Below are 26,858 nucleotides of genomic sequence, written 5' to 3' on the forward strand. Positions count from 1 at the left end.
TAACCGGTGGGAAACATACCCAATTATAACCACTACTCAGCTCCAGAGCCTACCTGCATTCTGCTTACCTTCCAGCTACACCTGCAATTAGAGCAGCTGGCAGCACGCACCAGGTTTCACCTGGCACCTTCAGACAGTGTGGAAGAGTTCACACTCTCCCTGGCTAAAAATCTGCCTGCAAGTTCACTGGCACCTCCTAAGATGCAAATGCTAAGCCACGTGCAACTCAGGAATGATTCTATTTAGAGCTAATCACAGGTTTATGCCAACAGTGGAACTGCATAAAGGGTATGCATAAATTTGTCACAGAGCACAGGTCTAGTTTCTGCAGTCTCATTATATGCTTTGTAAAGGGTGTCTTCCATGTGCACGTGTGTGTATACGCACGTGTGCCTTGGTACAACGTTGCTGAAAGGCACCAGATTGAAGCACCGACACCAAGAGCTATTTAACCTACTAGGGAAGCAATGCTATGAAATCATACTAACTCTTGCACCCAAAGTCTCCTGGAAAGTATGTGATTCCTGACCTGGAAAGACAAAATCTGAAGTTAAAGAGTCACATAGCAAGCTAGTTACCATCAGCAGTTTTTATTTTTTAAAATACACAAAATGGCAACTTAATACTATTCACATTAGACTTGCACTGGATATGTAGATATTCATTAAAAACAAGTGGCACACCCCCTTCCTATAGGATGCCTCAGACAGATTATTACAAAATGCTGGGCTAGCTATGGACTTGAGTCACTGTTAATCCAGTCTGGTTTGCAGCCACTCACCTGTAGTCTCAGACCCCACAGTATGAACAGTGATGATTAGGCCCTGAGCTCCTATCTCTACCTTTAGGATTTTAAGATCTACAAACACAGCACCTATTGGTTACTATTCAACTGCCCAAAGACAAGGAAATCGGGCTCACCCATTCACCCCCTTCACATTCTTGAAATGGATGAGCTGAAAGTAACCCAAAATTAAGGTCTTACTGATCTCCCTGGCTGACCAGCATTTAATATTTATCCAGTCTTTGGGGATAGTTACCAATATTTCAATTCCTGATGGAGTGTTACCATGGATCTTCATCACCTTCATTATGGGCAATAAATGCTACATGAAAATATCTGCCCTTCAAGATAAAACTTGATCCATGCAACAGCATGCTTTTACCCCTGTTCATTCGGGCATGTACAAGCATATCATTTCCCAGTCACTTTGCACTACTACTTTGAGAAGTTCCCAGCACAGTGTGTTCCCAATGAGCGTGTTGCCTAGGTCTGACTTCTTGGGGGCATGACTGCAGGAAGGTACGGCACCTCTCAAAAACCCTAGAGCTTAGAGATTGGTGAGCTCAATGGTACCATTCTGCAGAAAGTGAGCTCAGTCAAAACAACTAACTAGCAATGTAGTTTTCATTTATCAAAACAGTCAACAGTACAGAACACAAAACAGAATGATTTTTCTCACATTAGATTTTTATTTTCAGGATTAAAAACCCCAATGATACAGATGCAGAGTAAAGTAGAAGGAAACAGATGTCAAATCCACGTTTGTCTGCAGTTCAAATGAGGCATCCTGGTATCACAACACTGAATTGTACAGATTGCCAAAGCATGGATGGCCAAAAGAAAGAAGAGACCGCACAAAATATAAATTAACAAGTAACTCTTCTTCACCTGGCTCCCTCCGCCCCCCTTCAAAGGTATAAACACAACTAAAAATCCATTTGCAAGATACATTTGACATTGAGCAAAATTAAAGAACCATCAAAATTATTTTGATATAGAGTTTACTTTTTTTTTAAAGAATACATTGCAGTTCAATTTAAGAGACAGGCAGGAAATTATCACAGGTTTACAAAGGATATGAGCAGCACTGTATCAATGAACAACACAAAATACACAAGTGTTCAGAAACACAAAATATCATTAGATTCAGCAATTAAGTTAACATTCCTATTCCAGGCCCTACAAAAAAGACAAAGCTTCTTTACAGGATTAAAGCCTTGAAGAGAAATAAATATGCATACACATGCACACAATTCTTCAATGAGACTGACATATTCAGTGGGACTGACTGCGTTAAATCGGTTCCTTACATTTAAAAACAATCTAAACCAAAGGACTAATAGGATTATCACACATTTACTCATGACAAGTAGATCACTATGCTCTTACCCCCGTTAGCCCAACATACACACTGTTAGCATAAAATTTACTCACTCTTCAGCACGTGCTCAGGCTCTTCTACGAGCCTGAGCCAAAACAAAGCTCATCAGCGTGCTCTGCTGCACAGGGGTCGTAGGCACGGTCTCTGACCACCACCTCTTCCTTTGCCTTGGGAAAGGTGCAAGCCCTGCACAGCACATAAGCCTCCCAGTGATGGCAGGAGCAGTGTTCCACTACTTCAGTAGAGCTTTTCAAGTCTTTATTCAAGCAACACCGACCTGAGTTTGCAAACATTTCAATTGAGCAAGATTTGTGTGCTTTGACAAAATGCCTGAGTGCACATTTCTCTGGGTCTAATCATAACCTTCTTTTTAAAAGCAGCTATTTGTAAATTAACTAGTAAACAGAGGCCTGTTCAAATACTGTGGACTTCTACCACAAAGCAAACTGAACTGGGACTCTTACAAGCATCAGCACCCTGCAGATCTCCACTGTTTCTTCAGTATACGCTCTGGCTACTGGACATAACCTGAAGAAGTGGTAGACCTTAATTTCTTTCAGACACCCAGGAAAGCAAAAATCTTTTTCACTGTTAAAAGGACTACACCTTGACATGGGTTGAATTTTGAATCAAGTTTTGGGTTAGTTCTGGTCTCCACATTAGACAATTCCTCTGTGCTCAAAGCAACCACTGAAAAATTTGCCTGAAGTTTTGTTCTAAGAAGTAGTTCTGATAGAAGAGCCTATTGGGGATATGCTAAAAGTCTTACCGAAAGTGCATATGAACTCTGTAATAAATATTAAATATTCAAGTAATCCTCAAGTCACACACGCTCTGTCAACTGACTTGCATGCGTAATCTATTTTAAACCAAAACAGCCAAGTCCTGTAAAGCTCTAAAGGCAGACCTATTATACAAGAATGAACTCTGACACCTGAGACAGGTACACAACAAAAATATTTCTAAACACTTAAGAGATCAGAATAGATAAGTATCTTGGACGATGCCCTACTCTGCACCAAAATCCCTGCTCTAAAAGCTTCATCATCTTTACAACACAGGCACCTCCTCAACTCCATCAAGTTATTTCAGTATTAGCACAGCAGAAAACAGATGTCAGAAGCAAAGATACCATTTTCTTTGCCCTTTCATAACCAGCATTTCTGTTCCAAACACTCCCAGTCTGACGTATGTCACTGACCACAGCACCTCGAAAGGTGCCTTGCCAGCACTGTGTCCAGTGGGATTCTCACCACCACAGCAGAGCACCTGCAAGCTGGTAGCCCTTCAGCTCTTGTGAAACTTGGGACAGCAGGAATTTGTGTTTTGTTCACCAAAAGAGAGAGGTTACAATTCCCAGCTCCACAACTGTTAAATATAATAGGACTGTAGCTTCCCAAAAAGGGGAGCTAAGAGATTGATAGTCCGCAAAACCTATTTACAACTCCTCTTAGTTTTCACCTACAAGCACACTGTAAGACATCAGGTCACATACGCTTCCTAACACTCTCCTCCCTGCTGCTCCCCATCAGGATATGTACTGAGGTCTGCTGTGCCTCAGGCACGGCAGGAAAACAGCAACAGCACCAGTGAGCTCAGCATTCAGCAACTGCACATTAGGAAGAGAAGTCACAGTCAAACAGCATGTAAGTAAACTGAATCTGTAATAACAATCCATATGAATACAAATAATTATTCAAGAACACACATTTCAAGTATTTTGCTTCAAGTAGCTATTAGGTTACCCGCTTTTCCTCTCCCGCTATCTACAGAAAGACCTCAGAACAATTCTCCTGGGAGGGTTTTTCACCAAAACTATTTACAAGTGACTTCTACTGCTTTAGGAAGATACAAGCAAGACTAAGATGATATGCAACAGACAAAGGTCTGCATCAGCCACACGGAACCCTTAGCCTTCTCCTGCATTAGTGCCTTAGTGCCTATCTTCACTTTCCTCAAACTTGCACGCACACGACCATGTGGGCTGCTAGCTGTTCCGTGCGAGCCAGCTGCAGCTCACTCAGAGGCCACACTCCCAGCCAAGTCGCTCAGAATGAGCCGTGCCCACTGCCATCCCTGCTCCACACCGCTGTCCCACACCTTGAACGTGGGTACTGGATGCCAACCCACTGCCCTTTCCTGATCCTCACTTCCTGCCCAGCTCACCTTCTTATTTTCCAGCATTATACAACTAATAAGAGGTCATAGCTCCAAGCCTAGATCCAAGATGAGCTCAGTTTCACAAAGTGGGAGGGAATCTGGATGTCGTGGGGCTGTGCCAGAGAAATACAAGCCCATTATACGAGCAGCTTTGTTGTGGGCCATGCTGTGTAGCAGGAGAAAGGCAGTTCATGTTACTTCAGACAGTTTTAGACTACCCTAAAATCAAATCTAAACATCTGCATTAACATCACCCAGAGTACCTGCAGGAGATATCCTGTAGCAAGCAACCATACCTGCCAATTGCCCTCTTCGCTGCTGAGACTGCCAGGTTCCTCAGAGAGGCAGAACACCAAGCACTGCTCTCCATCAACACCAGGAATCTCTTTGGATGGGCCAAACTTGCAGACCTGTTCTTCCTCCTACTCCATTAATCCTAAAGCTAAGTTCCATTTCTTGTCCCTCTGCTAATACTCTCAGCACCTAGCACTTCTTTGTCCTATTTCAAGAGGCAAGAGCAAGCAGCAAATATCTAAAGGAAATCTGAGTTCAAGAAACTTGAGTTCACACTCAAAAATACCTAACCAAAGCCCTGAGTTACAATCACCACATCTCTACTCAAATAAATAGAACAGAAGGACTAACAACACAGTCATTCTGCACACATAATATAAATATTTGTTAAGCCTGAATAGATCTCTTTTGAGGTAGATATATACAGTACAAAATATATTCAGGATCAGATGCAAACATCATACATATTTCATCTTCTCATCTTGTCCTGCAGGAAACTTTGCAAATATATTATTTCTGCCTCAGAGGCATTCAATGCAAGTTGCTCTGAGGTCTGAGCTCTAGGACAATCTGTAGCTAAAAGACCACTGAAACCCTACCTGTACATTTAATACTATTATGGAGTTCCAGTTCTGGCCATGCAAGAAGTACATGAAGAAGATCCAGCTACGGAAAAAACAGATGTGTTAATTTTGCAAACAAAATAGCACTGGTCAAACCAAGTTCCAACAGCTTAATCAACATGGTACAATCCAAATCCTCTGCTAGTGTTTTCCAAGTTCTACATTAGAAAGTAGATCTTGACTTCCCAAAAACTGCTTTGCATGACTTGTCCCCTCTTGCTGAAACACAAGAGGAAAGGAGAAAGACAGAGACAGACCCCTTTCCACCCTCCCCAGAAAAAAAAAAGGATGCTGTTTACAAGAAATATGAAGAACTGATGAAAACCCCGCACCAAACAGATAAATCAGCTCAGTCTGCTCAGAACTTGGCCAAGGTTTATCTAGAGGTTTGCAAATCTTTAGGTAAACTTGTCCCGAGCTCAGAGTTGTGACAAACAAGCAAAGTGGTTTTGGATTTTTGTGCTGTCGTACCATGATGGCAGACACAGGATAGGATAACAAGTAATAAATCCAGAGAGTTGTTTCTCTTTTGAATAAACCATCCCTAATGATGATCCATTCTCTTACAAATAGCTCAAAGATTAATACAAGTTAATAACCACTGAACAATTATCACACCAACAGTTGCTTTATGAAGATGATCACGAAGTATCTGTTAGCTGATCACTTTTTTCTTTTAAATCCAATATAAGCAGACTGTAGGGCTGCTATCAGCTGGTCAATTAAGTGCTCAGAAGTACCAACATGTGACTGCATCGGCTCAAGCATGTGGTTATGTTTTGTTGTGAATCAACACAAAACTGAGTATGACTACACAAAGAGTTAGCTGATGCCTGCTCGCCCACGTGAGTACTGCTTTCTTTCAAGTGGTCAAAGGCTGGGGAAATTCCTCCCCTGTAGCTGTGTGGGTTCTGACTGCAAACATAACATTTGGGTCCGATTTAGGAATTCACTGTACGTGGCCAAAATCAGATTCATTATTTAGGTTTTGAGCAGTCCCCTATCAGTTCTGATTTTTTGAGTACCAAGGAAACTCCCACACGGCCACATCTGTCCACATATGGAGCATCTGGGTGAGAAGCTTTCCCCACAGATCTTGATGGATGAAATAAGTGACCAGCAAATGAAAGAAAAGTTTAAGGTATGTCTCACAACATGAATTCAGACTGAGTTATGATCCTCATAATCTGAGGACTGAATATTGTCCAGATTTCCAAATTAATACCAGAAGAGATACACATTAATACTTCAACGCAACCATGTTTAAAAATAAAGAGGTCCAGAAGGAGAGTTTGGAGCCCAAAGAGAAAGTATATGCCAAGCCTTTGTATCTCAGGCCCAAAGGACAGTTAGGATATTCACAGTGTAAAACAACTTCCCCCTGAACAACAATATCATGTCTTTTTTCCTCCAAGTCAATCAGAGGTAGTGTCTAAAACAGTGTAATGAATACAACAGCAGCATCCAGCTGAGACCAGCTATGCCTGAGGTGGCCAAAGAAGGAAAAGGTCTTGGCTGCCCTGGTAAAACCGCTACAAAAGGATCAGCAAGGATCCTCAGTTTGAGTCCTTGAGTTGAGAAATAAGCAGGATGCATACAGGAAGACACGGTGAGTCTAGTCACCAGGGAGACACGTACAATAATTGGGTACATCTGCTTCAGAGGCCAGCCTCTTGTTGGCAGGCAAACAACACTCTGTACTGCAGCAGATGTGTGCATAACTTAGTCAAACATGTAGCCACAAAAAGCCATGCAGCAGCACTCAGACAGTACTGTGTGTTCCACTCAGATCCACACACCCCCCGAGAGAAGAAAACCTTCTGTGTATGTTTTTTAACCACAACTCCTCTACAAAACTTTGTTTGAAATCAATATTACAGTAGGTTTCACTTAAAATGTTTAGCATAGCTCAAAGATGTTCACTGAGGAGTACAAGTGGGACACATCAGGATTTAGATGTAGATTCATCCTCTTCTAGAAGAAGGTCATTTAATGCAATAACTGTAGCAGCAAAGTCAACCAGCTCCACAAAGTCTGATGTAATTATGTTCACACCCATAACACCTGGTTTCTGTGCTTTCACCCAATTCAAAATCATGGGCAGGTTCCTGAAGAAAATAAAAGAGAAGATTAAACATTTTAAGAGACACTCTCCTCTAAAAACACTTATTTTTGCAAACAGCATGCTGTTTGCAAGTTACGTTATCTCACATATGTGATTGGGTCTTCACTGCCACCCAAAAACATAATCAGGATGATGAGAAAAGTGTTTAACAAAGTGCACTGTCATTAGCTGTGTAATAGGAATATTGGTCAGTCATCAATCCAAACTATCAGGTAGACAAAATAAAGTTTGTCAACTTCATTTTCACCTAGCAGACAGTGCTTCAGGAGTTAATGCTGCACTACAGTGGTTTCAATCCTAGTCTGTCCTTGCAATTTGCACCAGAAGCTTATTATCCTGGACTTCAGCACAGCACAAGACAAAGCTCTCTGTGGCCCAAGGTGTCCCCATGCCCACCTTTGCCTTAGGACAGGCAGGAAAGAAGCTGTTGGGGGCAGCACACAGGGCATGTCTACTGAACACCTTTCAGCCTCCAGACCCACCCAGAACAACAGGATGAGGGAAAGCAAAGCTGAGTCCAGCCCTCTGGAGCTCAGCTCCAGCTGAGCATCCCACCACACGTTATTGCAACTGTGGAAGGGCAAAACGTGTCAGGAATTGTTTCAGCTCTGCAGTGGAGAGAAATTTCAGTTATTTCTTGGACAGAGTGCAAGTCAGGAGTCTGCACAAGTTCTTTTGTACTCTAATATTCAAACCCCAGGGTTTTCAGCACAAAGACAAATGACTAAATATATCAGAATTATTTAAATTAGTGCTGTAATATGCATACATTAAACAGGAAAACAGCAGGCACAAGGATTAGCTAACAGCACAGGGATAAAACTGAAACACTTCACTGCTCTTGCTCCAGAAAAAAAACAAACAACAACTTCTCAAGAACCAAACAAAGAAGGAAAAGTAAAGGAAGAGCTGCTGCTTGTACTAAGTGGCAATACAGACTTTTGTCAGCCAAATGCCAATGTTGCACATTTCTCCTTTAGAAAGAGCTCAGGAACACTTCAATATTCATACTTGGGCAAAGTTTCTGTATGAGAACGCAGACATCTACATAACTGCCAAGGCAGATTAGCCTCCATGGATAAATGCACAGGAGAAATCATGCCTTAGCAGACCATGGCCTCCATTTTAAGTTTTCAGTTTACAAGTGGTAACGAGGGGATGGGGTGGGAAAGGAAGGGATCGAGCTAAGCAAGGCTTCCAGCTTCTCAGTGGCTAAAAGTCTAGGTTGGTGCCAAAAGAAAACCACTTGAAACAATACTGCTCACTCATTCCATTAAATTAAATTCTTTACCAGTTTAAAAATAGAAATTCAGTGTGATCTTGCTGACTTTTAGTCATGAGACAGCAGTACATTAAGCACACAGCTCCCAGGTAATAAGATATCTATGGTCTCTGCTAAGTATTCCCACGAACCACATGTATTTACATTTGTGCAACTTGTGGCAGCAAGCACCAGTCTGAAAGCACCTGAGCACCATCTAGTGTTTAATGCTGAACACACTGGTATGAGCCAAGAACAAGCCGAAGAGGATACCTGAATATATTGTGGCAAATACCTTGCACATTTAATTATCTCTCTCTAGACTCATGTCTCTAAACAGGAAGGAGACTGAAACCTCCATGACTTATGCTTTGCGTGGAATTGCCTTATTTTTGTCAGCAGCTTGTGTGATTGTAAATCCACAACACTTGCTCTTTTTAGAAAGAATTTTTAAGAAAAGCAGTGACACTGACTTTTGTCTCAAAATAACCATACTGTAATTACTGCTAAAATGAACAATAATTCACCCAAAAAGGGAACATGAACTGGCTGCTATAGACATGGGTGGGTGTTTATCTCAGTGCTTCCTATGAAGCTCAGTTGCCAAGATAATTACAATGACAATCACAACAGAGCCCATTAAGGCAGTTGTGCCCACCTACACAAGTGTAATTTAGAACTTAGTATCATTGTTGGAAGATAATTTGCTAGTGACATCAAAACAGGCGCTATTAAACACCAAGACAGGAGACTGGATCCTACCAGGACTGTTAGAGTTTTGCTAAGTTTTGGCAAGTTTTGGCCAACAGGCTACAAGGTAATACGGTAAAGAGAAACCACATAGACCCTGTCCTGTTTATGCTGTTAACGCTATCAAAAGTTACTGGCACGCTGCACTACATACAGCCAAACCCTTTTCTAATTATCTTACTAATAAGGAAGTTATACAATGGTCAATGGTAAAAGCAAAGTCAAACTGTTCATTTAATTTTTGGTAAAACCCCTGAGATAAATTACTGCCCCATGTCAAACAACTTGGGTCATGATAGGACTCGGACTTGTACAGACAAATTCAAAACTGAGCCTGCAAGAGACATGCATTTTCTCCTGTAGCACAATTTCCTCCCCCAAGCCCCAAATTCAAGTTTTTAAGTTGGAAACACCAGGTGCAGTCCACATTTTATGGAATAACACTCAAAAAGCTCCAGTTACCAAAAAGCAAACTTCTGCTTACAATATATATATATATATATGCACATTTAAATTTCTATTTTTTTAATGTCATGATTTTTAATGACTGCAGATATCTGACCCCAGGAATGGTAATGAAGCACAACTGCATGCTCTCTAGAAGGTCAGCAAATCTTACTTTTAGGCAAACATTACAGTTCCTTGTTTCCTCAGTGCTACTTCAACATGAAATGTTTTAACTAAAGAACAAACAATCAAGGCAAGTCCTTACCTATGAACAAGTGTGTTCTTCAGACCACGGATTAGATGTCGTGCAATAGTTTTCACTCGAGGAGTAAGAATTGCTTGAGAAACGTGGAAAGTCCCATAACGACTTCGTTCTTCGAGAGTGGTCTCCAGGAACTGTAGGAGTTTGTGCACATTGGTTGTATTAGCCCATGGTGCTGGCATTTTATTCCCTGGCCATAGAAAGGAAAATTCCCGACACAAAGGGTAGTGGTAGAAAATAAGAACCTAACAGAAACAAGAAAAAGTAGAAAAGATGGTTATCTAAAGAAAGTTCTTAACTATTTTATTTATAAACAGCATGGAGCATTGGTTAATGCTTATGCATTACTACTAGAACTAGCATAGCAGTAAAACGAGGATTAAGCAAAAAAAAGTAATTCCTCCTGAGTCGTGACTGCCAAGAAATTTACCAACAAGGGATGGAGATCATTTGGATTAGCTATGAGGACAGAATTGCTTCGGGCTTTACAGGTCATCAGTTTAAAATGAAACAGTGGCCAGGAGCACAGTGTCATGTCATTCCAATCATCTCACTTGAAAGCATTTCTAAGCACTGTCAGAGACCATAACCATCGAAGTTAAGGATAAGCTATCTTGCTATCTCCTACATCACTCCTAAATGGCTAAAGCACACCAGGCCATCCAGCATTTTACTCTCACTTACTGAATGTTATTGAAGTCAGCCTTTCTTTCAGCAAAGCCTCCTCTAAATCAGAGGTCAGTATTTTATACCTTCTAAGGTGGTTCTCTATAGGTCAGCACAAAGCTGCAACACTTACCAACCAACCTTACAAATGATTCTTTTTTGGACCCTAGCAGACTTGTGAGGCAAATCACTAAACAGACAGCACCAATTCAGAGGAATTCCTCAAATTGCCACCTATTTTATAGTATAAGAATTGTGCAGTCACTGAAATCCTGTTTTCTTAGTCTTCATGTACACCATAGAGAATAATCTGTGATAAGAGTCCTGCCACTATAGATTTGGATGACCATAAAGGAGGTAGGAAGTTCTATAGCCTCTCCTAGTCATGATAGAGCTTACATGCTTTAAATTCACGAAGACAACAGTTTATCATATCCTTAACTAAAGTCAGCACAAGTTCCTTCAGAAAAGAAAACCATTGATATGGAGCACAAGGCCCCAAGAGCACTGTCATTGAATTATTTAAGGAATGGGCTTAGAAGCAGGACACAATCTAACTATACCATGGACATAGACGCTACATCAAGGAGTCTCTAGAAGCCTTTAAATTAGCCATCAGCAGTGTCCTTGGGCCAATACCACTGAGAGGGAACCCCACTCAGCCTATTTCACTCAACCTTTTGGGTTTGAAAAACATGATAGATCATCCTTCGCCCACCTGATGCTTCTTCTCCCACATGTACTGTAACGTCACATATTCTACACACTCAACAGAACAAAGTTTGGATCCAAATGCTGAGCGGATCCTGTTGATCAAGAAGAAGTGATGGCCGTCATCCATGGCATAGAAGTGGTTGAAATCCAAGAAGATGACTTCCTTGGGGTGCTGGTCAAGAAAGGTGTTAATCTCCATCAGTCCATCCCACACTTTGATGCCAAACAAACCATGTATGAAGTAGATCTCATGGCCTATTTCCCCAGGTTTGGAAGATACGCGAAGATCGAAGTAGCGGATCCCACCTTCCAGCTGCTCTTTGAAAGTCAGATTTTGAGTCACTGACCATTTCTTCATAATCTTTTTAACCAAAGAAATTTTGGCCAAGCGTTTGATGGCTGTGGCTTGGTCTGGTCCCACAGGAGATTTCTCATCTACCCAGTAGCTGAAAGAATCATGTGACCCTGGAAGAAGTGAAAAATAGTGAGTTTTAGAAAAGACTTGGACTCTCCAACAGACACACCCCTTGTAAAGTGAAAGAGGTCATAACTGCATGACAAGGCCACAGAAGAACTGTGGGTCTTCAGACTATCCTTTTGCGCTTCAGTTTTCCCCAACTGAACAAAAACAATGCTTAAGGTTCTCAGAGTTTGAACTGTGTTCTTGTGTGAATAGCAAACATGAAAGCACTCTGAAAATCATAACCATAAATATCAGTGATAAAGGCACATTTGCTTCCAAACTCCCTTCTCCATTTATAAGTTGTCAAGCCGCCTCCAGGGATCTACCAGGCTCTGGGAAAGCTTTGGTTTAAGATGGGTCTCCAACTTCACTGAAAGAAAGCTGAAATAGACGCTCAGACTTAATTTTCATTCTGCCTGGTAAATCCAATCATGACCTAATACAAAGTACAGAGGAATACGTACACATGTGCTTCACCATGCCTCAGTTTAGCACCAAGACAGTAAATGAACAGTAGTTTGAGTGCCCAAAGACTGGTTTAACTTAGAGGTCAAGCAACTGAGTACAAGGTAACACCAGTTACTGTGTTGTTAGACACCACACAGGTTGATCAAGCTCGTGAACTTCTGTTCAACCTGGCAACGCCTTGCAGTGACCACAGATATGATGAATAGAAAATTTATCGAAAAGGAAACCAACGATTCAATTTGTCAGTGCCTGGAACACAGCCTGCAGCCTGGCAAAGAAACTGCACCTGCAGTATAAAATTTGTGCTTACTAGGAAAACCCCTCCAACTCAAAAATCAATAGTGATTAAAAAACAAAGCTGACAAGTATCAAACCCCTCCAAAATAAGAGCTTCAGAGACAAAGAAATATCCCTAGCTGAGTCAAGTCAGTGACAGAGTAAAGACTGCCCAGTTACCGTTTGCTTTGCATCAGGGCAGCCAAAAGCAAATGATGGGCAGAGGCTGAGCTACCCCAGACTGGTGCTGACCAGGGATTTCTAACCGTTTACTCCAGTCACCATTCTGGCCAAGAAGCTGCAACTGGTCCAGGTGTGAGTTTACTGTGAAGCCTCAGGCAGGAAAAAAAAAAAACAGGATCTCTAACACCCTTGCTTCCCCTTTTATCTTCAGGACAGCAGCTAACAGCTTTCCCACGGAGCCAAACCCCACCTGCTCCCTGCATGCCCACTTGGCTGCAGTGCAGGGAACGCATCTTCACCCCCTGCTGCCACAGTCAGCTCCTCTTCCAGCTGCCTCAGGGCTACAGTAGCACTACACCATGCTGCCTGCAGCCTCCTGTCCTGCATGGACCAGGGCTCTTGTCCCTGCTCCTGTGAATGTATTTTTCCAGAATTTCCTCCTCTACCTCAGTCTGCAACTCTGGAAAAAATCCTAATGACAGTTTTATATTAAGACAACAGTTGGTGCCTTCATAGACTCCTTTACCTAAACTGTTTGCTTGTGGCACAAGTGTCCACCTGAAGACTGATGCATTTTCTGCCGTGCAAGGTCAGAGCTGTAAATAAGATTATGATCTCAGTTGGATTACCTTGACAGGATTTTTTAATCCAGATGGTGGAAGAGACTAGGGGCAAACCAAACATCAATCAGTTCACTACGCACTGAAATGCGCTCTTTCTGCATGAATTTCAACTGGTTTGAAAGTTTTCAAAAGGAACTATGAAGTTTAGTTCTCAGGCTTTATAAATGAATACTTAAATAATTCCTAATTGACTCCTCATGTATTATTCCCAGTCTGTAAAAGCATACTTCTTACGTGGCTTTCCATTCAGTCAGAGAAACAAGTGACAAGTAACAAAAAAGCTGTTTTAAAAAGGTGTCAGCTTAAACTATTTAGGTACCTGTCACAATAAACCACATCAAAAGGTAGCTGTCAGTTTTCAAGTGCCAGTTTTTTCCACCCCCAAATGCGTAACAGAACAAAAACTACGCTACTAATACAGGATTAGGCATCTAATGAAGACATTTCAGAAGATGCCATATAAAGGCTTGCTTATAGTGGAAGCTGCAATTCACAGACTTTCGTGTTTCATATACCCCCCTGCACAGCAGAGTGAGCCTTTCAATCTTCTCCAGTATTTGAAAAATAGACTTCATTTGCACAAGGCATAATTGCATTATGCCTCTGACTAAATCACTTGGCACTTTTCTTATTTCGAGTTCTTAATTCATTTTAATTTCTTCCTTTACTTAAGTCCCTGTAGAAATTTGGTTATTATGTTACAACAAAAAGAAAATTTCTTACAGCTCTTCTCTAAGTGAGACTGTACAACAGCCTCCAGAGGATTCTGGCTGGAGAAGTCACTCACTGCTCTGCCCCCTCAGCCACTGTCACTGCCTGATAGATATGCCTTATGAAGGAAAGGAATGACAATTTTATCTGACATCAAATATGTTGTTGTCGTCAACTCTTACACAGTTGTCTAAGCAAATCTCAGCAAAGAAACAGTTTGTTTTCTGAAGTCTGATCAGGTATCCTTATAGCTACAAAAGCTTCTTTCCATTGCAGATTGCCACACTTAAGTCACATTTAAAGATACAAAACCCAAATTCCTCCTTGCGCTATCACATACCATTCTATTTATATTCTACTTATAACTGTCAAAAGCAACAAAAAAGAGCCAATTGTACAGTGCAGCTTTTTCAACACACACTTTAAGAACTGGGCTCCTCAGTACTGCAGCTATTTGAGGAATTGAACTATGTGACATGCTTCTCATTTGAGAAGATCCTTAAATCTCCTGCACTGCAGCTCTTCAAAAAAAAATCCAGTAAATAGAACTTATTTACAGTGAAGTCAAGACACATACACAAATAACCAAGTTAGAACCTGAGGTGGAACATCTAACAAACAAGCTGTCCTTCTGGATAGAGGACCACCTCCTGAGCAGCACAGGGCAGCACCATCTATCTTGAGGCTGGGAAGACACGGCAGGAGTTCAGGTCCTTCAGTCGCCATTTAGAGAAGGCTAGCCACCGGCTGTGAGAAGTATCTAGGCCAAGCACGAAGCATTTTTAGTTCAGTTACAGAAAAACGTGAACTGAAAACCTGAAGCGACAGTACTGGATACTGGTTGGGATGAGAAGCAAGCAGGGATTCACGTCATCCAGCAGGCCCTTCTTTAATTTAAGATCATTGGGTTATGTTACCAGCTGAGCCACTGGCTTTTAATATAGCTTAGCTGTGATATTAAACTACATGCTAAGCTAATCATATCATGATGTCAAACTAATCCCTGCTCTCCTTCTCTCTACACCTGAGCTCCAGGGGGGACCTGTAGCCATGCCATGAGCCAGGCTGCTTGCTGTTCCAGCATCATTTCTCCTTGAAAAAGCATAGTGTAAAAACACCAATCCTAAACAATTTAAAAGGCAAAGCCTACACCAGAAACACAGAGCACAACACCTCCATTTTGTAAGGAGCTCAGTTTCGTTAGAGCTGCTAACCACATACTCAACTAAGGTATACTCCAAGGATATAATAAGATGCCCCAATGCTGTAATTTGTACAACATCAAAGGGGATGTCAGATGCTGAACTGAGCAAGAATCGAGCTATTACTGTGGCATGCAGACTACTCTTCTCTACCCACAAGAAGTCTTTTGCAGTCTACGTTCTGCCCACATGGTGTGCATCTCTCCAAATTATACTGACCACTTCAAGAAAGCTTGAGAAGTCACATCAGCAAAGCATTTCAGATGATAGCTGAGATATCAAATATATATTACACCCTGCTATTGATTCAATAAATCCATTCCTTAAAACTGCTGATTGTGAGATTGTGAACAAAGCAACCAACAAACCCAGGTGCTCCCTACTTCCGTCTTAGACCAATAAATCAGAAAACAAAGAAGAGTCAAGAAACTTGTCTACAGCTGTCGTTTAGGTGGACAGACACCAAATCCCCCACTCCAAATTGCTTCAAAGGCCAACTTCTTGCACATGTAGCATGCTGAAGTCACTCAAGGGGAGTCACTGTACGTGACGATGGATTAGCGTTCAGACTGAAGCAGCTCAGGAAGGTTTGCAGTGATACAGCACCAATCTTGTGCTCACCTTCCAGAAACCAAGCTAGGCACAGGTAGTAAATAAGGGATGATTTCCCATTTTGCTTCTAACAGGCCAAAGATGTGCAGCACACAGAAGTGAGCTTACCAATCAATACATTAAATTTAAGCATTAAAGTGTCTGTACATTCAAAACAGGAACAAAAAAAAGAACTGCAAATCTGCTGGCAGCTCCTACAACAGGGTAAGAGAGTGGCTGCTCTGTTTGGGTTTAATTTATTCTATCTGACAAAGATTGGAAGCTTCAAGAAAAGCAGTCACATCAGATGCCCGTCTATTTAACTATCAAAGGCTATGACATGGTTAGAATAGTATTAAACAGGTATCTTCCAGACACCAGATTGTTAAAATGATGGATAGCCCTCTTAGTTTTATCCTAGCAAGTGCAACCGTGGATTAACTTCTATGCATATCTTTAAATCCCTTTTTATTCTCCTTACACTAATTTCCCAAGTTAATTGTATGTTAAATAGATAGCTACTCAATTCAATTTGTATGTTAAATAGATTGTATTTCAGTGTTCAGGATGACTTTTCTGCTGAAGTGTTTGTGCTAATTGTTAGAAAGCAGCCTTTCATCATCACATCTGTAGCCAAGTCTAACTTCCCAGTGTCTATTTGTCATGCTACATGGCCACAGATAGTCTAATTAACCCATGGTGTAGCTCAAACAAGTGACATTAATCAACAAGATGTCATTAAGCCTTGAATTTCAACAGTTACTAGCTGTATTTCTACATTATCTTCTTCAGTTTCCACATCAGTACTTTCTCCACATACACTTGCAGTGCAGGGATAGGATTCAGCAGCACATCACCAACCCATGGCATCCTTTTACAAGCTTGTAAATTTACCTTCAAGGCATGTTAAAAGTACAAATACATGACACACAAAATGCAGAGACCTTCCAGAAAAGGATATACTACTTGCACGCTGCCAGTTACTTGAGAACAAGACAAAAAACACTGTTTATTTTAAACCATATTGACAGTTTTAACACTAGTTTCCCTGGTTGCAAGCCTGTGGACTAGTAATGATGCTGCAGTTGAAGACACTTACTGCAAAAATCTGGCTAGCAAAGAAACAATAATGAAAGCAAAAGAGCAGGAGAATGCATTGTCAGAGTTTAACTGGACTGGGGTAATTTGTTTTCATCTCCACATCAATGAAATATTAACATGATGAAAAACGCCAGAAAACCTCCCGTGTAATGTTAAACATTCCTAAGAAGCAAGGTCAACGTACTGTACCAACCCATTAGAAGCATTACAGGGTCATTTATGGGCAAAGAATCACCCTAGCTGTAGCTGATGCCAGACTTCTTAAAGCAAGCTTTGCTCACTCCCTCTACAAAGTACATTCCCCATATATTACAAAACACCACAGATGACATAGAATAGCAAACATTACATAGCCAAGACACTTAGAAGTACGGTAATCAAGTTCCAAAAAACACAGGATGAAAACACTTTACTTAGCAAGCTAAGGCCCACAAATGTTCTTATAAACCAGATGTCCTACGTGTGCCAGAATTGAGGGAAAATGGGATGAAGAGAAGTGCCTCTCAGAGCCCAGAAGTCCTCGGGATTCAGGTCATTAACAATCCAGATTTTTCTAATCAGAAGATTAACATCTTAACAGCTCTTCGCTAATGAAAAACAAATTGAACAGTTCATTTTAACTTGCCCAGCAAAAGGAGAAGAGACAGGAATAACAAGCATCCTATTGATAATTAGTAATCTAACACTACTTAGATAAGTATATTTATATTTGAATAGAATCCTAGAATCCTTTAGGTATTATTAATGTGGCCTCAGAGAGGACAAAGCACAGTACAGACCAAATCCTCTTAGGAAAACTTCCTCTCCCTGTCAAAGGATTACTGTGACTTCCTCCAACCCCAGCCCTTTCAGGCTGGGAGGCAGAGCTGGGCAGGGAGCAGAAGGTGTAAGAGAAACTGCTTAAGGCCATCCCAAAAGCACTATTGCATGTTTGTTTGCTTTTCTGGCAAGCCAGAAAAGAAATCCATTTGGCACTGATTTGACTTATCTTCCTTATGTTTTGTGCAATTTAGCAATGACTTCCCATTTATCACTGGTAACCTCAACTGTCTGTATTGGGAAAGTAGAAAGGGACAGTACCTTTCTACCATCTCAAAGCCTCAACAGACACTCCTGCTCTGAACAGAAAGAGCTCAATTAGATTCCTATATTCCTCTTTTGTGACTACACAGTAATGTGTAGATCAAGGGCTGCCACTCTCCCCAGAGAAGGCTCTTCGGAAATTTTTTCTTGTTTTCATCACACAGTAATTTCTTCCTCTTTTTAAATCTTTTCTGGAACACCAGGCAAACTGGAACTTCCACACAATATTGAAGGAGAGCAACAAACATTTATATTGACTTTGAAATTGATCTTCTGTTTGAAATAAAACTTGAGCAGCTCTGCATTCATTTGCCAAGCAGCGAAGTCACTCTCTAGGGAATAAATGTCAATAAAAAAAAAGTTGGCTTACGAAAGAAACAACCACAAGCTTTATATACTGTCCGGGAAAAAAAAAAAAGCACGCAGAACAATTTGGTTTGGGCTAAGCAGACAACCATGGTCCACTAAGAGTAGAAACCGTAAGACCCCAGACTTGCTTTTTAGCAGAACTTATGTATAGGTTCAGGACAGTTATTTCACCATATGCCACACCAATTCTTTAACTAAGGATGTGCAAGGGAAGACTTGGTTACTTGAGAATAACAGAATAACTTCTAACAGATGTTCTCATTAGTACAGTGGTCCAGAGAGATGAATAGCCTCTCTACTAACAGTTGGAACTAGCTTCTACAATGATTTAAAAGACCAACGTAAGGAAGTCACTTGTCACTTCAGGACAGGTTCATTCTGAAAATCCTGTATTTACAAATCATATCCATGCAGATGTTTTCTTCGAATGGTTATGTCCTCATTGATGGGTAAGTGCCAATTAAACTGAAAATGAAAATAAAGCTTGGTGAATCAGAACATTAACCTCCCATTTCCTCTTTGAGCTTTAACCCAACAGATGGCCAGTTCAGCTGATTCAATGATCCCTTTAATTAGGGCTCCAAAGGAGTACTGTTTGGAAAGGGGATGCAGTCTCAAGCTCACCACTGCTTCTCCCCTCGGGAGGCATGTCCACATCACACACCAGTAGAGGAACAAAGACACAACATGACCAAAGCATTAGCAAGTTCAGCAGCTTGCCTCAGGGTCACACAGGCAAAGAAAAAGAGAGATCATGTCTCTTAATATGGCCAGTTTTAAATTAGAAAAGGCTGCTGCTTCATTTTCTTCTATGAATCACTAATTCAGCTTGGCCAGCTAAAGGCAGGCTGCCCACAGGACTTTCGGTAACTACTTGGGACAGCGGAGCTGGCCTGCACCAGTGGGTGAGGTGATGGCAGCAACCACACAGGGCCCCACCATCTCAGGCACTCCTTACATGCCCAGCACATGAGCCCAGCAAGGCCCCAGCACCCCGGTGGCTGTGCTGTGGCACAACAGGGTCACCCCCAGCAGCTTGTCACCACAGGGAGCAGGCCAGGATGGATCTCATCAGCACAACCCACCATGCAGCCTGTGACTCGTTGGGACTGAGCTGCAGGCTCGGCCTGTCAGGCAACTCGCCATCAAGACTGCCAGCTGGCTGTGCCCATGAAGCTCCCTTCTCCAGGGCTGATCATTTTGTAGGGCTTTGATCATTCCCATCAAAAACATTAGGTTTCTGCCTCAGGATTCTGGGGGTGACCTTTCGGCAGAAGGTGGAAACAGGCATGTTGTTGTACCAAAAGCTTTAGCCACACTTGTACTGACACACCCAGGAAATAACTATGGAAGTTTATTCAATTGGAAGGTGCTAGAAAGGTATTTAATTAAAGAAGCACATGTTGTAGGGAGGATCAAGCAGCTTCACTAGTGCTACAACTTGGAGTAACATACTGAGCTTTACCGTTCCAGGTAAGGAGTAAGGAGGCCAAGGACACATCTCTCCCCAGATATCAGTGAAGAACAAAGACATTTCAACAATTGTTTCAACTCCCCAACTGAAGTTGTTTTAGCCACATTTGAGCCAAGGTTATTTTGTGTTAAAAAAACACTTCTGGAAATTTAAAACTCAGCTCTTCAGTCAGCTCTACCTACCCACAGCCCAGCATCCTTGGGGCAATTCTCCACCCATCAGCCAGCCTGGTGCAGGCAGGAACTGAGCCACGCTGTAATTGTTCTGCATTGCTCTGAAATGACATCCTGGCTATCCTCTCACAGGCATTCACAGGAAGGGCTAATATACCAGCTGGGATCCCTGGGAGATGACAAAAAAGGCTCTGTGCACTGCCGAAAGCAATTACTGAAGAGCTGCTCTATATCTCCCCTGAGAGGCAGACTACCTGCACGCCCCAATCCTGCAGCACACCCTGTCTACCACTACATACAGCTCTGTACAAATTTGTATCTCAAAAACTGACTTTTGGTGGCAAAAGCTTTTATATATTTAAGGTCGATTTGAAAAACTGAAGTTTTACCTACAACACTGAAGCATTTCTATTTCAAGAATGACAAAATCTTACAGTGTAGGACAAGAACACTGGTGTGAACTATCTCTATTCTCCAGAGGTTCAAACTGAAATTACTTCAGATTCAAGTAGGTTCCTAGGCTTAATTTTTCCTCAATAGCAGGTGTCTCACCAAAGTTACATGAAAGAAGACTGTTACCTATGCTTTCTAGATTACCTATGCTTTCTAGATACAGCCACTGAACCTGTTCTTTTCCTGCTTATGTCTACAGCACCGTGACATATCAGGTTCTCCTCATTACCTCATGACAGCTGCATGCTCCAGCACTTGCCCCAGGGTTTGTCTAACCACAGGAGCAGCTGTCCTGGAAAGCTTTTCTGGCAGGAACCAGGTCTCCAAAAAAATCCCCACAAACCATCATCAATACAGACAAGTTTTCCATCAGGCTGGCTTTCTGAAGGCACTCATTCACACTGACTAAACACATACCAATGGAAAAAAGTAAGCCAAAATCAGTCCTGGTCTTTTCTTTTTTTTTTTTTTTTAAGGGGGTGGACAGGACATGGAAGGAGCATAACAATGAAGGCAGGGGAGAAGAGAAGCATTTGGCTGCCTTGGCTAGATTATGAAACAGTCCCCATAATTATTCTTGGTGCTCCTGCAAGAAAGGGCTTGCCTACTCTTACATACACGAGTAGATCCCTACCATAAATTTCCTCTAGAAGATAAGGGAAAGAAGATCAGAACTGGGTGGGAAAAAAAAAAACTCACAGCTAATCACTTTGACCAGAATGAGCAATTAATCCCCATTAATATACTTTGAACAAAAATTCCAAGTATGCCTACTTGGTATGACATGGCTCTTGATTATTTGAACACTGAATAAACCAGACAGGATTAAGTAAATACATTACCACCAATGCCTAACGGAAAATAGAATGGCTACTACTCTGCTCATCACCTTCATCCAGAACATCCAAGGCTGGACTAACAGAAGACTCAATGAACGCTGCTAACATCAGGTAGATTGCTTCACTGTCTAAAGAAAACAGCATATCATGGTCTCAGAAGGCAGATCTTGACATACAAAATGTGTTTTACCTCTTCTAATATGGGTGTCCACATAAAAGCATGATGAAACTGGAAGGCTGTGCTGCATCACATCTCTTATCCCATTTCTTAGACGGAGAATAGGAAAATGAACAGATTAAGGGATGATCAAGCAAAACAATAAATGTCAGAGTTTTGCACTATTTTATAAGTTTGTTTAAAGCAAACTAGCTTGAAATTAAACAAATGCTATACGTATACAATAGTACACATCCTGCCAAGGGTCACATTCACCATCAAGATGTTGAAGAGTTTGTTTTTAAATCTACATTCAAAGAAGATTATTCTGGATATAATTAAGAAAAAAACCCTTCAATTTCACATATGGTCACAACTTGTTAAAGGCAGGTAATTTTGTTGAATATACTGTATACATACAATTTGATGACATTTCAGTTATTTGATATTTGCCAATTTTTCATTGCAGAAGATTTCTTCCCTTCTCACACTGCACATGAAACCTCACCTTTTTTTCCCTGGATCATACTGTGCTGGTTTAGAATTTAGCCTATATTTTTTTCCAGAGGAAACAATAGAGAAGTCCACACACACAAGCACTGGAGGAAGACTCCAAATTTTTCAGTATTTCTCTGTTGTGAGCACAGAATTAAATCAGCATGTAAGCACCAAACTGGTGGACATAATAAAATACACATCTTAAACACACCTTATTAGCAGCTGAATCTAAGGATTGGGCAAATAACACATAATGGCTTTCTCTGTCCTCAGATAGGATGTTTTACAACATACTCAACAACTGTGGGAAACAGATTAATTTAGGTTGAAAAGGACTCCCAGAGGTTGCAGCTACCCTTAAAACCAACAAAAAACCAACAGCTCCAAGGACAGAACAGTTGGCAACAAATAAAAAAGTAGAACTCCATACAAGACACCCTTAACTTCCTACAAGAGAGTTACTTAGACTGTATTGTTTGTGATGCCATAGACTGATTTAAATCTATGCAATTTCTTTTCTGTGTATATGACCAATTCTTTCATTTCAAAGAGTCTCATCCTGTACTTTATCCCTTAAAAAAAGATTTCGTTATCTCCAAATACGGCATTTATCCAGAGTGTAATTAGGTAAAAATACCAAACAATTGTTTTAGGGTTTTCACAACTGACTTTATTTAAAGTTAAAGCAATGTTTAGGGCTTCAACAGCTCCAGTGCCTTCAGAAGAATTGCATTTCTACTCCTATATACAAGAAGGGATTGCAAGGAGGGAAGGAAATGAAAATCCAGGAACACTTGAGCCCATCACTCCTGTGGTAAAAACAAATGCATCCAGACATGGACAAAAGCAGGCCATGTCTGTCAGACGCACACACAGGTACTAAGCACATATGAACATGCTTCTCATTTGCGCTGAAGCCTACCTTTCACATCGCTTGAAGATACCATTGGCCTTCATTGCTATTCAGCATCTATAAACAGATGGCTGAACTGCAACCTGTTCTGTACAACCCTTCCCTTGCATGCTGCTAGTAACATCACCTTGGATCCCATAAAGGCTACTTTCTCAAACACATTTCAGCAAAAGAATCACTGAACTATAATTAATAAATAAAAAAAATCCTGAAGGTCTACTCATTACACGTTCTCCATCCTGCTCACAGCTTACAGGAGGCTATGCAGAAAAGGGATAGAAATGCACCAACTTTGACTAACAACGAAGCCACACTGAAAGGTTTTCCAAAGAACACTACTGATTTTAAAATCAGCATGGCATTCCTGAAGCAATAACTCATTTTCTTGGTTCCTCTGCTACAAGCTTCATGCAACCAGTACTGTACAAGCACTGCTACTGTCCATCACTTAACCTTCTGCAACCAAAGTTACACAGCCCTTAAGCTGCTCTAGCAACAAAAAAGTTCAACCATTCACTAAAACTGAGGGTGACTCCACTGCCAGAAGCTTCAAAATCTGCAGTCAGCCTGAAATTGATGTGAACACTGAACTTCCTTTCTGTCCCCCTCACTGTTCAAATGTACAGGGCTACAAAAAGCATGTTTGCTACTGTCAGGTGGGAAAAAGGTGTTGCATTTTATTAAAACAAGGCCTTTTGAACTGTTCTAGTCCAGGAAATACAGTAGATGCTGCAGCATGTAACAACAGAAACATATCCCTTTCTCTAAATGCTTCAATACCATTTGCCTATCTCCACCGGAGCAGAGAAAGTCACTGTTTCTGAGAATACACCTCCCCATGTCCTCTACAAATGTACCTAAAGGCTTTTGACAAGTTAAAGCAGTAATATCAAAATCAATCCTCTTTCACTAGTGACCAGAATCCAACATCCAGCACCAGAACAAACTGCCTACAGTAGTCACACCTAGGATTTTCCCTGCTGACATCTACAAGCAACACTCACTTCCTTTTTGCCACTTCAACCAGAGTTCAGCCATACTCCTAGGTAACTTCAGAAGCATCTGTTGTGCTCAATTGTCAGTTGATCTGCCTAAACTGAAAGTGATGACACTTGCCAATTTCTTAAACCAGAAGCCCTGTGGAGTAACTAGGAGTTATTTTAAGTTCAGCTGGCAAAGGGGATAGATCAGTAATTCAGATGTAAGTAATTACAATACTTTAGTGTCTTCAGTGTAACATCATACATAGGCATACTTGATGGCCATGCTGTATTCTTTTTCCTTGGACAAGCCATACACGGGCTCTGTTCTAAGAGACATTTTCATATGATGAACTATAACCTGAATCATTTTCATGCTAGTCATTAGAACCTCCAGCTATTAGGTTCAATATAAACAACATTGCCCCCTCACTTGCATTTAAGCTTTGCTTGACAACCTGAGAAACCTTAAAACCTGAGAAACCTTAAAAAGAACCTCTTAAGGTCGCAGCCAACTTCATTTTTTTTTTTAAGGCCAATAAAGAGAAGGAGGTCAAAGTGTTAGAGATCCACAGCTGTTCTTACAGAAGATTAAGTTCTTCCTCCTTTCTTGCAACAGATTGAGTTCACACTAGTCCTAACTCACAAATAAATGCTCGAAAATCAAACCAAACCTGAACAGCATCTTGGCAAATGTCTTCCATAATTCTTGAATAAATGGGTATTGCATTTTTCCAAGAAAAGCTTCCCTGGCAAGGCACAATTCTTAATTATCTTCAGAGGAGCAAAAGCATCAAGTCATAGTTTAGGGATTAATTGAAGGAAAGGCTATTCAGGGATATGCCCAGCATTAACACACTTAATCCCAAAGCCAACTGCCCCATTCCACTTGGGAATTGCACTACAGAGGAAACAAGGCGCTAACTCCTCAAAACAGGCCTTTTGTGTGTTTATTACAGTTCATGCTAACAGGCACAGGAAACCCAAGCACAAGCAAACACCTCAGCCATGCCTGAAGTGAGAGCACAGAGCACAACACCAAAAAGATTTGGCCCAAATACCTGCAAAACCTTCACTAAGATGCAGTGGGAACACATAGGTGACTTTGCCATGTCTTCTGCTCAATCTCTGCATCATGGGTCAACACATGAAGAAACCAGCAAGTTTCTAGGTAGTTCCTAGTAGGTAGATCTAGTGGATTTCTACTCTGTTTTTTACCTGCTACACCTGCAAGCACCAGCTGCGAGCTACTTGGGAACATCAGTTAATTAACTTCAGGCAGACAAACAACTCCAGATACCAGATTAGGCAACCCCCTTCCCAGATGGAGCAAGTATTAAATGGACAAGAAATAAAACCAGCATTTCCACACACTGCCCTCCTACACAAGGCCGGAATGCTCAAACCCGAGCCTCAGGGGAGAAAGAAAACCCGGCAGAGGGTCGGGAGACCCAGCACCCACAGTCGCCTCGGAGACCAGGTCAACCCCGCCGCGGGACGCCAGGTCAACCCGACGGCACCGAGCAGCCGGCACCCCACGGCCCGTCCGGCAGCCGCACCGCGGGGGACCCGCGAAACCACAACCGGTCCCCGTCCCCGTCCCGCCGCCCGACCTGGGATGGCCAGGTTGGAGAGAGGGCAGGTGCGCAGCGCCGCCGGCAGCGAGCCCATCCAGTCCGCGTTGCTCTCCGCCATGGCTCCCGGCGCGGCCGCCCGGCGCCTCCGCCGCCGCCGGGCGCCCTCCTTGCCGGCCGCCGGGCTCATCCCCGGCCGCTGCCGCCCCCAAGCGCCGCCCGGCAGCCCCCGGCCCGGCCGGGCCGCAGCGGCGAGAGGCGGCCGGGGAGAGGGCGCGGAGCGGCCGCCGGGCCCCTTATGTAACAGGTGCGGCCCGGCACGGCCCGGCACGGCCCGGCACACGCCGTCACAGCCGCCCCGAGCCGGCCATTGGCCGCCCGCAGCCCGCCCCGCCCCAGCACGGCACGGAGCGGCACGGCCCTGCTCCGCTGGCAGCGCGCTGCGGGGAAGGGCGACTGCCTGGGCACGGCGCGGGGCTGTCCTGGGAAGTTGGGAGTGAAAGTTAACCCGTGTCTGCCAGGGACGCGGCCCCGGGAATGCTTCCCGCAGCACGCCTGCCGCTCTGAATGTCCTGAGCTGGCAGGGACTCGCAAGGGTCACCGACCCCATCTCCTGGCTCCACACAGGAGCACCCAAAAATCAGCCCCTGCGTCTGAGAGCGTTGTCCAAAAACGTCTTGAACTCCCTCAGGCTCGGTGCTGTGACCACTGCCCTGGGGAGCCTGTGCCAGTGCCCGACCACCCTCTGGGTGCAGAACCTTTCCCTAACACCCAGCCTGACCCTCCCCTGTCCCAGCTCCATGCCGTCCCCTCGGGTCCTGTCGCTGTCCCCAGAGAGCAGAGCTCAGCGCCTGCCCCTCCGCTCCCCTCGTGAGGGAGCTGCAGGCCGCCATGAGGCCTCCCCTCGGCCTGCTCTGCTCTGGGCTGAGCAAACCCAGTGAAGTAACTGTCACCATTGCTCTTCTTCTCTTTCTGCACCACCAAGCCAGTGAAACCAGCACAGTGCTTGCCCATGTCAGAGGACAGGGGAGATTAACGGTGCAACCTGGGACTGGAGATCATGTCGTGTCAGCTGAGGTCTGCATGTCATCTTGCCGCAGGCGGCACCACAGGGGGGTTCCACGTTGGCAGCCGCACGAAATTTCAACTCCTCTGAGCCAGCTGGCTCGCCTTTCCTTGTTGACTGCACCAGCTGTGCGTTTTTGCAGATACCCAAGGCCTTCTGTAACCACACTGCGCGGTGATACACTGCTGTGCGCC

General features: G+C 42.8%; 1 protein-coding gene across 1 annotated transcript in view; it reads right to left on the bottom strand.

Moving 5' to 3' along the window:
- The window catches only part of PLCXD2 (phosphatidylinositol specific phospholipase C X domain containing 2), a 67,518-nt gene extending 41,162 nt beyond the window's left edge, over positions 1-26,356 (bottom strand). The window contains exons 1-4 of the mRNA XM_083843352.1: positions 25,638-26,356; positions 11,472-11,932; positions 10,091-10,332; positions 69-7,350 (exon numbers count right to left, since the gene is read on the bottom strand). Coding sequence (XP_083699478.1) covers positions 7,188-7,350; positions 10,091-10,332; positions 11,472-11,932; positions 25,638-26,208 — 1,437 coding nt within the window. The 5' untranslated portion in view covers positions 26,209-26,356 and the 3' untranslated portion in view covers positions 69-7,187. The remainder of the gene's footprint in view (positions 1-68; positions 7,351-10,090; positions 10,333-11,471; positions 11,933-25,637) is intronic.
- Positions 26,357-26,858: the final 502 nt, after the last annotated feature.

The sequence above is a fragment of the Anser anser genome (assembly GCF_964211835.1).
Source record: "Anser anser genome assembly, chromosome: 1".
Taxonomy (NCBI): domain Eukaryota; kingdom Metazoa; phylum Chordata; class Aves; order Anseriformes; family Anatidae; genus Anser; species Anser anser.